The sequence below is a fragment of the Nomia melanderi genome, chromosome 2, assembly GCF_051020985.1.
Source record: "Nomia melanderi isolate GNS246 chromosome 2, iyNomMela1, whole genome shotgun sequence".
NCBI classification, from domain to species: Eukaryota; Metazoa; Arthropoda; class Insecta; order Hymenoptera; family Halictidae; genus Nomia; species Nomia melanderi.
The window spans coordinates 10,912,299-10,925,517 of NC_135000.1; the positions used below are offsets into that span (position 1 = coordinate 10,912,299).

General features: G+C 31.3%; 1 protein-coding gene and 1 long non-coding RNA gene across 2 annotated transcripts; both read left to right on the forward strand.

Moving 5' to 3' along the window:
* The first annotated feature begins 35 nt into the window (after positions 1 to 35).
* Positions 36 to 4,670, forward strand: LOC116430742 (uncharacterized). The gene is made up of 4 exons (XM_031985274.2): positions 36 to 153; positions 2,375 to 2,583; positions 2,659 to 3,333; positions 3,593 to 4,670. Exons 1-3 carry the CDS (start codon positions 126 to 128, stop codon positions 3,289 to 3,291), a joined length of 870 nt encoding a protein of 289 aa, XP_031841134.2. The 5' UTR covers positions 36 to 125; the 3' UTR covers positions 3,292 to 3,333; positions 3,593 to 4,670.
* A 4,644-nt stretch (positions 4,671 to 9,314) lies between these two features.
* Positions 9,315 to 9,895, forward strand: LOC143174254 (uncharacterized). Its single transcript, XR_012998063.1, has 3 exons — positions 9,315 to 9,532; positions 9,645 to 9,782; positions 9,848 to 9,895. It is a non-coding gene; the product is annotated as an uncharacterized LOC143174254 (long non-coding RNA).
* Positions 9,896 to 13,219: the final 3,324 nt, after the last annotated feature.

Below are 13,219 nucleotides of genomic sequence, written 5' to 3' on the forward strand. Positions count from 1 at the left end.
ATCGTAGAAGCGACCTTTCTCCTCTTTATATTAAACTTTGCCAGTTCAAGGTTAATTTGTATTTTTGCGTTTAAAACTTAATGATCTTTCTTCCTCAACAGCTAGTTTACAGCTGATCGTTCATCATGAAGGAACAGTGGAGTGTCAGTAACGGTAAATTTATTTTCTTCGTCTTGCACAGTACATATTAATAAACAGAAATTCTTGCAACATGATAACATTTATATCAATAGTTTGTAGAAAATTTCAATAAAATAACTAAACCTGTAGCAGGGAAGACTGGAGTATGTTGGTAAAGAGACGAGTTTATACAGTGCAATTTTCTAAATACTGAGTGTACGTAGTTCGATCAAAACAGCATGTCTAAACGTGAAATTCTATTCATTTATTTTGAACGTAAATTCGTCTGTCATTAGAAATTATTATTGAGACATCTTTGTATTTATGGTGGAGAGGTAAATTTTTGGATTAAGTTTTCAATCCTTCTAGAAATACCGTATTTAATTTTACATCTTGAATTTATATATGTTCTGACAGAGTTACTTAAAAGTAAGGATATTATATTTATTTATATGCTTCACATTTTGTTATAGAGACGTTTTGCTAGAATGACATTGTTCGAGGCAAGTTGATACATCTTCGCTAGGGAAGATTAACCCTTTGCGATCGGTGCCACAACAGTGGCAATATTTAACAATTGTTTTCGAAATCGGCGTCGCTAATATGGCGGCATGATCTTTTTTCTGAATACAGTGTTATTTTACGATCGAGAGGTATTGTATTTATTATTCTTTACAGAATTTATATTCAACAAAACACATTAACTTCGACAATTCTTTAATATCCATACATTTATTATAAACCATCTATAGAAAAATAACTTTGAGAATATATATATATATATATGTATATATCTGCTTCGACTAGTTGGTGCTGTCACCAGAAAAATGTGCCAATCGTAAAGGGTTAATAGATTGGATCGGTTTTACTGGACTACTTTTAAGCACATTATTTCATTTTGTTCTTAGGAAAACAGTTTTACGAAATTATAAAGAAAAGCTGATCGACGTGAAATATCTCAAATCATTTTAGAAGGAATTTATATTACTATACATATCCTATAAAAAATTGATTTAGATGAATTTTTAAAAAAAATCTTTTATACGATAGACCCCCGTATAACGCGGTTAATACGTTACGCGTTGTATGAATTTGCGTTATAGGAAATTGTGCTGTTTCTTGTATAACGGGACACTATAAAGTAGCATGTTTTAATTGATTATTGACATGCTAACTTTTAGTTTCTATATTTATGAAAAATATAATAATAGAAGCAAGGAAGAGAAGAAATCAGCAATAGTGAAGGAAACAATGTAATGCTCAACTGAACCTTACATCGCTCTTAAATGGAAGAAATACCTGCATTTTATTCTATATTGTGTTGTATTTTTTTTACTTATGGAATGATATAACAATGTAGGAGCCATGTTTTTAAAGTAGTATAAATTCATTTTTAATAATCAGCAGTTGACAACACTCTTTAATTATTGTTACTGCAAAGTTAATAACAAGAGAGAAATGTAATGACATGATGAGTTTACTGCTTTACATACCGCCTATTCATCAGAAAAGATAATAATTAATTTTTGTTAATTAAATATAAATAATTTGTTATCTTACCGAAGTATTCTATTTTTCACAGTTGTTTATTTGTAATTCTTTATTAATATAACTGAAATATTTTTCAATAAAGTCAATTATTCGTTTATATACATGCCTCTATTTTAATCATTACTTCTAACATTTAAAAAATGCAATTCAAAACTAAAAACATCGATTAAATTCCTTCAGCAAGTTTATTAACTATATTTACATAATAAAATTTTACGTGTTTACAATTGTATTAAAATCATCTGACTTTATTAATGTTTACCAATTTCTTTTAGTCGATAAAAACGAAAACCTTTAAATATCTCAATATATGAATAAATGGACTTATACTACTTAAAAAAACTCAAATTTTGTATAATAAAAACAATTATTAACAATTGTATGAAACTATTTTACACATATATCAATTTGCCCCGCCAGAAAGGGGGGAAATTGATAGACTTGTATCGTTACATACAAGTGTTATTTATGTACACTATATCTAGAGAAACGTTCAAAGTATAGTTCAACGTGGTGTGCATTAGAAAATTAAATCAAACAAAAATTCCAAAAATTAAAAACTGAAAAATGTATCAATTTATTCCAGTCTCATACATATGTACATCTTACAATGTATTAGTCAATATCTATATTACTTTATTACCATACTATGATGTAATGCATTGACAGAGTTTCATTCTTTTATTTTTTCTCATTTACACAGACAAACTGCTAAATTTAGAAAAAGGATTGCCTTATAAGGCAGAAAATTTATGCGTAGAAATTGTGAAAGTAAATAATGTTTACAATAGGACAGTGCTAGGTATTGTATTAATTTTATACCTAGCATCACTATCCCTCACTGGATGGTCTTGTTATTTAGTATGGCAAATATCTCACATCCGTTTATTTGAACAAGAATTAATACCTGATGTAAGTATCATTATACTTGAATAACTATTTGCTTCTGAAGAATTTCGATTAAAAATACAAATTCTATTGCCATAGAAAAACATGAATGAAAGTGTGATATCATCGTCCGACGACGATTGGAATAAACGTATGACCACTGATATTGATATTATTAATGAAGCAGAAAATGATACTGTCTTGATGAATAATCAGATTCAGAACGTAATGGATACAATAAACGACAATGAGAAATCAGGATCAGAAAACCTTTCCCCACTTGTTACGACACCTGAAACCGTTCTTTCAGAAAAATCAGAATTAAAAACACATCGGACTAAAGAGGATAATATCGATGCATCAACAAAGACATTCGATGTTACAACTCCGTTAATTGGAAAAGAAACAACGAACTCGGAAAGTACAGTATCATCTTTGAGCTCACAAGAAAATGAGTATCAGTATGACGAAGAATCACAGCAATTTAAAACCGACGAACTGTTTCATGACAATTCACAAAATTATGATAACGAATACGGTTCTGAAGAATTTTTTGAAAACGCAGACTCAGCTATTATTGAAGATACCAGAGATACTGTACAATTGATTAAATCTTTAATTCTACTTACGCAGATCAGTGAACAAATGGAGGTTTTAGATGAAACTGAAACTTCAAGTGAGAGTCAAAGAATTCCTGAAACTACAGCTCCTCTTTTTGATGTAAACTTTTAATCAATATAAATGTCTCAAATTACATACTTGTGCTTAAAACAGGTAGGAAGAGACAATAATAAATTTGACTACCTTTCCATAAAATTTTACTATACTGTCATTTTTTGGTCACAAGTATCGTAACATCGTAACCAACAAAACATTTTATAGCTCATATAATTCATTTGAAAGAAATAATTTTTATTTACATAGCTATTTATTTTTACTATAGTAACGCATTGCTTAGCTAATAAATTACCTTTTATCTGTCAATCTTTAGTTCTGTTTTAAGTGTAGAAATAACGAATATTCAATATTTCAGGAAACTTATTCAATCATACCTAACTAACACGTTTCCAATTTGGAAGACACTATAATATATACACGAATGATTTTGAAGTGTAATAAATATTGACTTGAAAATGCAATGATAGAGATAGATAACTGTTCATTGTAAAATTACTTAAAATACAAAATTAAATGGAATAAGGTACAGTTGTAAGTATAGTTACAGTTGTAACTCGAAGGATCTCTGAAAAAACACGGGTCATAAGGAACAGCCTACCCTCCTTATTCCTTTTGTTATCCAAAGAATGAAATCATATACAATATTCACAGTTAGAGCCGTATTTATAAAATAACGGAGTTGCAAAAATATTCAAGACATCGAAGTGATTATCACAGTAATTTCTATGCATTTCATGATTAATTATTTATTCATTATTCAACCATAATCTTTTATCCGCATTAAAGTCTTTGAAACAAGCGTTTTATTCTTATGGTCATTTCTTGCATTGCGCATATTTAATTACTGCAAATATTACTCACAAAATTTACCATTGTTTGACAAAATCATATCACAAAATAATTAATGCATCACTTGCGCAACTGCGCATGGGCCTTGAACTTATTTATGCTAATATGTAACGATTTACACCAGAGTTAGTCTGATAACGTTTCCATACGTCGGCTAATAGGCAATTACAATTGGTTGGTCGGCGATTACGAAGTGGTGAAGTAGGTCAGTCTTACTACGTTTTTGAAAGAGATCCTTATCGAATAACGCACATAACCCTTACAATTACAACTTTTTACGATGTTTTATAAATTGATTACCTTTACCAGAGTAGCTATGCGTACTTTCATGCTGCGTTAATCCGGCTGTATAGTCTGAATGAATGTTGAACGATATATGTACTTTAGTATAAATTTCCCTTTCAGTACCAAGTGTTTTCTACGCAGAAATTATTTAATTCTATTCCATTCGTTTACATTATTTGTACTGATGTATTTGATTTGTATCATGAGTCCATTGTGAAAACAATTGAATGAATGTTATTCAAATTTATTGTTATGAAAAGAACATTTGTAGAATAAAAACTGTAAATTGGATTAAGTTATTCACTTACGAAGTTTTTTGGTGTACATATCACTATATAACGCTTAAAACGCCTTGTCCGCTAATGTACTTTTGCTATTTTTATATGCACCAAAGGTTAACATATTCTGCTTTAAGTCGGTTAAAGCACGATATATGATATCCCAGTAATTTCAATTCTCACACGATTTACGGTAATTTCAGGCATTCTCGAATTAAATTGAAAATCATCAAAACTTCTATTTCTGAGTTTGCAGCGTTTTGGATTTTATTGCAATTCATTCGCTAAGATAAAAAATGAAATAAATTCCTCTAAAACCAAACATTCATTTGAGAACTTAATACAACAAACTTTCCTTTGGTAATTTATTCCATTAACGTTAATCAATTGAATAATTTGTCTATTTATGCTGTTCATATATTTTTTCTTGCAGTTTTATTAAGTGTTGCTACCTCTTTTTAAAGTCATCTACTTCCTTTTCGATGATCAGATTAGAAATTATATTGAATTAAATTTTATTGGTTGTGATGCAATATTTGTAAGAGTAACCATATTCTATTGTCCATATTTCAACAAAAAGGCATATACGAAAGCATGACGGCAAAAATACAGAAAAGTAGTTTCCAAGCAAGAATAACTAAGTTTTGAAATCATCATGTTCGCCAATTATATATCTTATCAAAATATACGACAAACGGTGCATACTTCTCTTGAACATTCATAAAAAGAATAAATATTCATCGATTTAAGAATTGATGAATTAACCGTTATGCCTACACGGAAATAAAGTAAAACTGTTTGATACAAAAATTTACAAACAGCATAAAAATAAGAATTTTCCTATTTATTAATAGTAATAGGACAGTGATTAATTAACAAAAGTTGTTTCAGTTTTATATAATTAATATAATTCTTTAATTCTAATATTCTTTAACTATAGTACATAATCTAACGTATTTGTCTGAATGTACTTGTGTTCTCATTTTTACTTGATCCTTTAATGAAACAATAAAAACGATTTACAAATACTTAAATCTCCTATTTCTTAAATAATTTGATGTAGTATATGAAGGAAACATTTTAAAACTCCTACGGCCCTGCAGCATCCCTCTCAAAGGACACGCCGAACCCACTGCCTGCACCCCCGAAAAGGGTGCCAATTAAATCTTCGAGGGAACGCATGGGTTTTTTCTCGGAGCCGCTGGAGGGATAACGGAATCTGCCTGCCGAGAGGAATTGGCAGATTTTTCAAAAAACGATTCATTCTTGTTGCAACTCTAGCACTGAATATATTTCTTCGACCAACACTCGGAAAAGAGCGTCCTCGCAGCAAATTATATTCTATCGTTTAATATTAACGCTACATGTAAACATACTAAAAAAGCAGTATTGATTTCATTTAATTTACAAAGTTCAAATATTATCGTTCAAGAAGCTCTTATAAGATAGGATTTTGTAGGCGTATAATAAAATGGTGACAACTTGTTTGAATAATACTCTTTTTACTGCAACGACTTCGCTCGAAGGCTACAGAAAGAATGCCCTGAGAAGGGCGCTGTTTAGTCGGAGGACCCCCTCTTCTCACGGTAGCTCTCACTCTGTTTATTGCGCCTCGTAACTCGGGGACGCTTCCCCTTTTAAGGAGGCACCGATTGACGAAACGCAGACGATCTGTGTTCGACTTTCCCTTCCCTAAGATTACTTTACATTCTGTACTAGAATTCAAATATTTGTACAATGTATATGATACATATATAGTGTTACTATAGTATAGATAATGAAAAGGTGGATCTTGAGTAATCGAGAGCTAGGAATAAATATATGTATTTAATAAAATATGGAAACAACACGGACAACACGTAAAAAGTACGTAACTCAATGCCACGGAGGCCAACACACGACTCTGCTCCCGCAACTCTCTCGTAGGCATTCTCTCCCAAAAATCATTCTCTCCGCCACAAGCATTCTTCTCACTCGCACTCATCACAAACACTCGAATGCACCCCTGGAAATCTGGCCCTGCAATCTTGGCTCCGCGACGTTGCGCCGGCCACTTTCCCTCGACCGTTTTACAGCCTGTCTTTCACTCACACTCATTCTTACATTCACTTTTCTTAAAAATACCTTAACCTACGCTAAAAATTCTAGATACTACACATATATTATCGGTTCGAGCGTCTGCCTGCAATACCTACATAGTAGTGCTTAATTCTTAAGGTATGAATGGACGACTGTTTGGGTGTATGGCTGGTGGTGTTTTGCGGCGCAGTGACGCTGATATGTTTAAGGAAAGTGTGACTGCAGACAGGATGATCTCGAGTGGCTGAAGAAGAATGTTTGGAAAATGTATAAGTGACTGCGAGAATGCTGGCTACGGATGTAAGTGAAAAGGGATGGTTGTGAAGAAAAGGAAATAATGATTGGGGATAACTGTTAAAAATGCGTGCGAGTTCAGTATATATTCGTAGTATAACGTAGTTTAAAGGAGTCTTGGGCGAACATACGATAGATGCACAATTGTCTTATTTGTTGATTATTTAGTTTAATAAACTTTTGTTAATATTAAAGCCTGCTACTGTGTCCCAGTTCTACATGTATATGAAATTTTATATTCAGGGTATGAGACTTTGTTTACGAATAGATCGATTTGGAATATTCGCCGGTTACACGTGCACTTGACCATGCCACGTTATTGGATCTCACTATGGATCATTGTCTTGATTGAAGTTTATGTTGGTAAAGACTATGTAAATACTAACACCACGAAAATGTTTACTACGCTTGAGAACTAAAAATACGCAATGAAACAAGATGTTAAAGTAACCATAAACTTTATTATTATTTGTGTCTGTTTCTATTCCTGTCGTACAATTATTGCAAATAAAAAAAGTTTATCTATTAATTCTTATTGTATTATTTTCATTTATCTTACGATTATATAAAACCGTTATACATTTAATTGTACCTTTTAATTATCAACGATTTGAAACAACAAACTAAATACTACTAACTTAAGTAATACAAGATTTAATATTTAATAAAAGTTCATGCAAATATTGACACACCACCTGCTTAAGGCATTGTTCAAATGTGTATCCAAATGTATATAGAGCTGTAATCCATTTTCTGCAAAACAATACATAAATAATAAGGGATTCTGAATATGTAGGTAGCACAAATATCTAAGTAAAGGAGGGTAACACAGTTACATGGATAAACCGGCTAGCTACATTGCAATCAAGAGAGGCAATCGTTGACATTGAGAATCACTACCGATACCTCATGTCTCGCGCAATTATTTTCAATTTTCAATTGAAAATGATACGTGTCACGGAAATTTTTCAATGGATTCCGTAGGGTATACATCTACTTTATCGCATGTTGGAATTAGATTTTTTTCTAGGCGCATTTCGGGTACCGGTTTGCTTTTGAGCATTGTTTAAATATGTTTATATATTTACAATGTTATTAAGGTAGACATGCCTGTGTTTAGGAAGGTCCGTAGAATAATGGTATGTAAGAAATAGTTATGACATAACAAATATCCAAAGTTGAAAATTAGTCTTTTTTTTCAAATTGATTTTCTCAAAAAGTGATAGTGGTGAGAAAAAACGAGCTATATCTTTGAATTCGCCGTAAAAAATATTATTCAAATCACCTATGAAAAATTCTGAGACAAAAAAAAATTAAATTGTGTAGACCAGTGTAATTGATTGATTAAACTTACGTCAGCTATGTGTTTTATCCTCGCCTATGTTAGAATAATTCGAATTGACTGCGAATGTTACGCAAGCTTACATTAATCATACGCTTCATCGTCATTCTTGTTTACAAGTATGAAATATTTGTCACCAAAACAGTATACTGCATTGATTTGAAGAAGTTACCATTACAGTGACTAACAGTACACGTTCTTCTGTTTAGCGACCAGTGAAATTACCAGCTTTGCACTGGACAGCCGTGTAGTAACCTTATAGTTTTTCCAATAGAAATTCACTAAACGTATAATTTGGTATCGTCAGTCAGAGCCTCACCGAAATTATTGTGATGTAATGCTCTATCAACAGATATATTCCATGTTTGTAAACACGAGTGATAACAAAGTACATCATTAGATTTAAAATATACGAAGGAAGTACGTCGGTAAGAACAGTTTTGCAGGCGTTCAACGAAAAGATAATTTGAAATTATTTAGAAGTGTATTATACGCTTATCTGAATGGAGCTACTAACAATTAGTATTATTTACGAAATCAAAGACACTCTAAAATCTTGATATTTACACTGTACGAAACTTATGATTCGAAACAAGGTCAGTTTTGTTTGAAGTACAATACTTTATCGAATAATGAATAATTTGTGAGATAAATAATTCAAATGGAATATCCTTATGTACATCGATAAAAGTGCTATATCGTAGGTATTGTTGTATTCCACTCAATATGTTTATTATTAAAGTAAAATACAAACGAAGTAATACTGGATACAATATTCGTCGTTAGAATAGCGTAGATTCTAGTCCTTAGAAGGTTCAGAGAAAATCTGCCTGTCCAGGAAAAATGCTGGGTGTTTTTAAAGGATCGGAAAAATAGGAAGGGGGGGGGGGGGGGGGGGGTAACCCGCAGTAATGCGAGCCTGGTGGTCTGTAACGTATGAGGTCATGAGGATGAGGGCAAGATTCAAGAATGACTTGATCGGTCGAGTCATGAGGGTGGGGACAAGGTTCAGATATGACTTCTTCGGTCGAGTTACGAGGAACAGAAGGAAGGACTTGGGATGTTTGCTGTTTACAGTAGCGTGACTGATTCGGTATACAACAGTATAATAACTCTTAATTATGGAAAGCATAATATATTCATCATAATCTGCAAGTAATAATTGAAGGTATTTTACATATTATACAACTCGATATGAAAGTTGAAAAGCAGACCGCTATTTTAGATAATCATCGGCTACATTGGTAAAAAGTCACATTAATCTTACCCAATTTTTTCAGATGTTCGTAACACGCACAAAGCAAGATATGATCTGCGAATGTTTTACCTTTATTTTCCACTGCTTATTTATTTAATATACATAAGTAGATTGAGTTCACATGCAGTAATAAGAATTAAACTGGCATGTTATGTGATTGGTATGCGTTTGGCAATTTCCTTTTACAAATTTCATGTACTTCAAAACATTCATATTTATTCACAGCAACTGTATCTATGTACATCACTGCTTCTATCTCTTGCAATACCTACGGATTCGAAGTTAAATGAACTGCAGTGTAACTGTATCTCGTTAATTTTAAGAGACAGGGCAGATTGCATATTGATGTTTCGATTAGAATACATAAGTTATAAGGAAATCAATTATCTCGTCCACGTAAGAGTAATTGCAATCGAGCAACATATACTGACCGAGGATTGTAACTGAATATTCATGACCTACTTCTTGATAACTTCCATTTTAGACGGAAACATGAAAGAGAGTGAGAGATAGAGTTACATGGTGAGAGGGAGTGGCTGAAGAATGGTGAGGAAAGGAGGAGGTAAATTCTTTTTATTTATGAGAACGCAGTTAGTCGACAACAAGAAATTCGTAATAAAACGGTGAAAATGAAATAATAAATTTGTCTATTTTCGAAAATGTTTAAAATGTGTTTTTGTGATATAAATAATGGTCTTATGCTCATCAGTGTTATAATAATACCTCACAATTATAAAACTTGCAGAACCTAGATTTTATAATTTAGCAAAAACGTATAACAATGCTGCTTTCCACGATATTATAGAATACACTGTATTTAATTTACAATTTGATACAATTCTATCCTTAGTAATGTGACAGCACAGTAGAAAAATATTTTATTATAAAAGTTATATATTCTAACACTTTTAAAATATTTTAAGAATATTTTTAAGTGATTATCACTTATCATCATGTAGTTGATAACTGAAAAAAGATATTATAAAGAACTGAACTCTTGCGAAGCGAGAATCTGCAAAAAATCTTTCACTCATTTGGCAGCTGGGTCTTGGCTATGTCAAACACGTCGCTGAAATCAGCGATGAAATTTTGATAGATAACTCATGTTCGTTTTAGATTCACTTAATTTCATTTCTTTTATTTGCACGTTATTTTAAAAAAATTTTAAATATTGAAATTCGCATAATATAGCTACTATATCTCTTATACTAATATGACCACTACTGTAAAAATTGCGAAGTTGTCGCTCAAAAGCTTCAATGCAAAATCTACATTTTCCTATTTTAGGGGGGGGGGGTTCAGTTTTCGCGCCAATTTATATTTACCATATAACTATCCTTATGATTGAGATAAAGAGCTGAAAATTTGTATACAATGTTTTCTATGGGTAAGCTACCGAAGGAATCTTTCTTGAGAAAAGTCGGTCTAAGGGTACTTTTGAACTCCTTATTCTGCAATATCCTTTATACCGACATACACGGACACCGTTTCGATTGCTTTTTATGACAAGAATCGAAGCGTTAATATAGTTGTCGTAATCAAGTTCCTGAGATTGATCGTATTCAGTGATTAAAATTGTTGCTTCACACAGTGTATTTGAGATAACATAATATAATGTACATGTATGAGGTTATTCGGCGCGATATTAAAGTAAATATAAATGTTATATGATTAGAATAATAATGGGTATTCCACAGTTTATCCTGAAGATTTTTTGTCTCATTATAACGTTCTGAATGAAAAAATATAAACAACAAACCGTACATACCACAAAAATTGTAGTACAACTGTATTTAAATAATCCGAGAAAAACAAGGTTATTTAATAAAGAAGAGTAATTTCACTTCTTTTTGTAACGAAGCTGTATGTATTTTTTTACATAAATAGTTTCCTCGTATCACTTGACCGAGAAAGATTCGAGATACTATCACTGGAAATTCAATATTTTTCGCAATATTTTACTTTGAATATTCTGTTTAATGCAAATTCTTTGTCATATTGAAATCACCACACTGATATCTTATTTACTAACAGCGTGTTTTTCAATTACTGTTTGTTAAATCATTTTTTACGTAAAACGATACGGAGAAAAACGATTTATCATAAAAAAATATGTTCAATCTTTTTCTCTTCCCCACTAATTTGAATAAATTGTATTATAATTAAAGTAACCGACATTTGTCCGTGTTATATTTTATTATTATTGTGTTATTTAAAATATATTCGAATTTTTAAAACTGATTTGCAGAAGTATAATCTGTGTTGAATGAATCGCTCGTAATTAGATTAATAACCTCAGATAGCAATCACAGTTTTAAATGAAGCTTGATTTTCTAATGGATAAGGGAGTTGTATGACCGTTAAGCTTTCGTGACTTGTGTAAAATGAAACACAAGTTTTCGTGCTCCCTACCCTGGGGACAGTGATAAAGTCTATGATTTTGTTCGTGTGTAGTAACCGGTAGCTCAGCAGATGAGGTTTGACCTGCTATACTATAATTTTAAACATATTTTGTTACAATTGTCCTTCAAAAATGTTCCTGGTGATGCATAGAAAAAAATAACTTTTGAGAAATTAAAAAATGTTAACACTAGATTTACGGAACTCGTCAGTCTGACAGATACTGAATTTTTCAAACCTTATTTATTAACAATTTTCGTCTATCTTGCTTCGTGCAATTATGCGAATACGTATTACAATACTCTAGTTTTGAAGCTAGAATTTTCGCGATTTATATAGACGAACATGTAGTTTTTTAAGAAGAATAGAATAAAGTGTAGAACAAACGTCCGTAAATCTAGTGTTAAGCTTCTACTTATGAAATGTGCATTTTACCAATTGTAAGTAGAGCAAGGATACGCGTCTGTTTATTATTTACAGTTTCTACTTCGTCGACACTGAAAAGTTTCTAATCTCTTGAACATTTTTACATACTTGTAAATTAAGCAAGACAAAGTAACAAATTTGCATAATTCCTAATAATAATTGCGTACTTGATATATTCTCATTGTAAAATCAGTTTTTATACGTTTTTACTTTCTCCACTAGTATAGATATTTTGTCCATTAATGTATTTCTTGCTGTTGAGAAAACATATTTCCAAATATTTTGTAAATTGCATCAGAGATTGTATTCGAACTTTAACCAGCATTTCTTAACTGTCCCAAAGTTTTCTCATTTTTTAACGCAACTGCACAATTTGCAGATAAAATGACGAAATATTGAAGCAAGTGGAAATTTTATAACAAGAGTATAAAATCTAATAACATATATATATTATACACGAAAGCATCCGCAATCTACTAAATCCCTTTGGTTTCTTTTTCTTTCCCTTTTCGTGTACGATGTTTTTTGTAATATATCAACTATTAAATTAACCTATAAGATATAGTTTAGATTACTACCACTACAATATTTTTCAAATTGTAGCCACTATGTTTGTAAAACTTCAAATTCTCGTAATACAGTAGCAAAGATTGAAAATATTTTGAAAATATCTCTTAACGAGTTTCGTATAAAATTTTTACTGAAACATTTATGAAAAACCAGAATGATGTTATCCATAACACATTGTTTTCATATTCATTTTGAATCAGT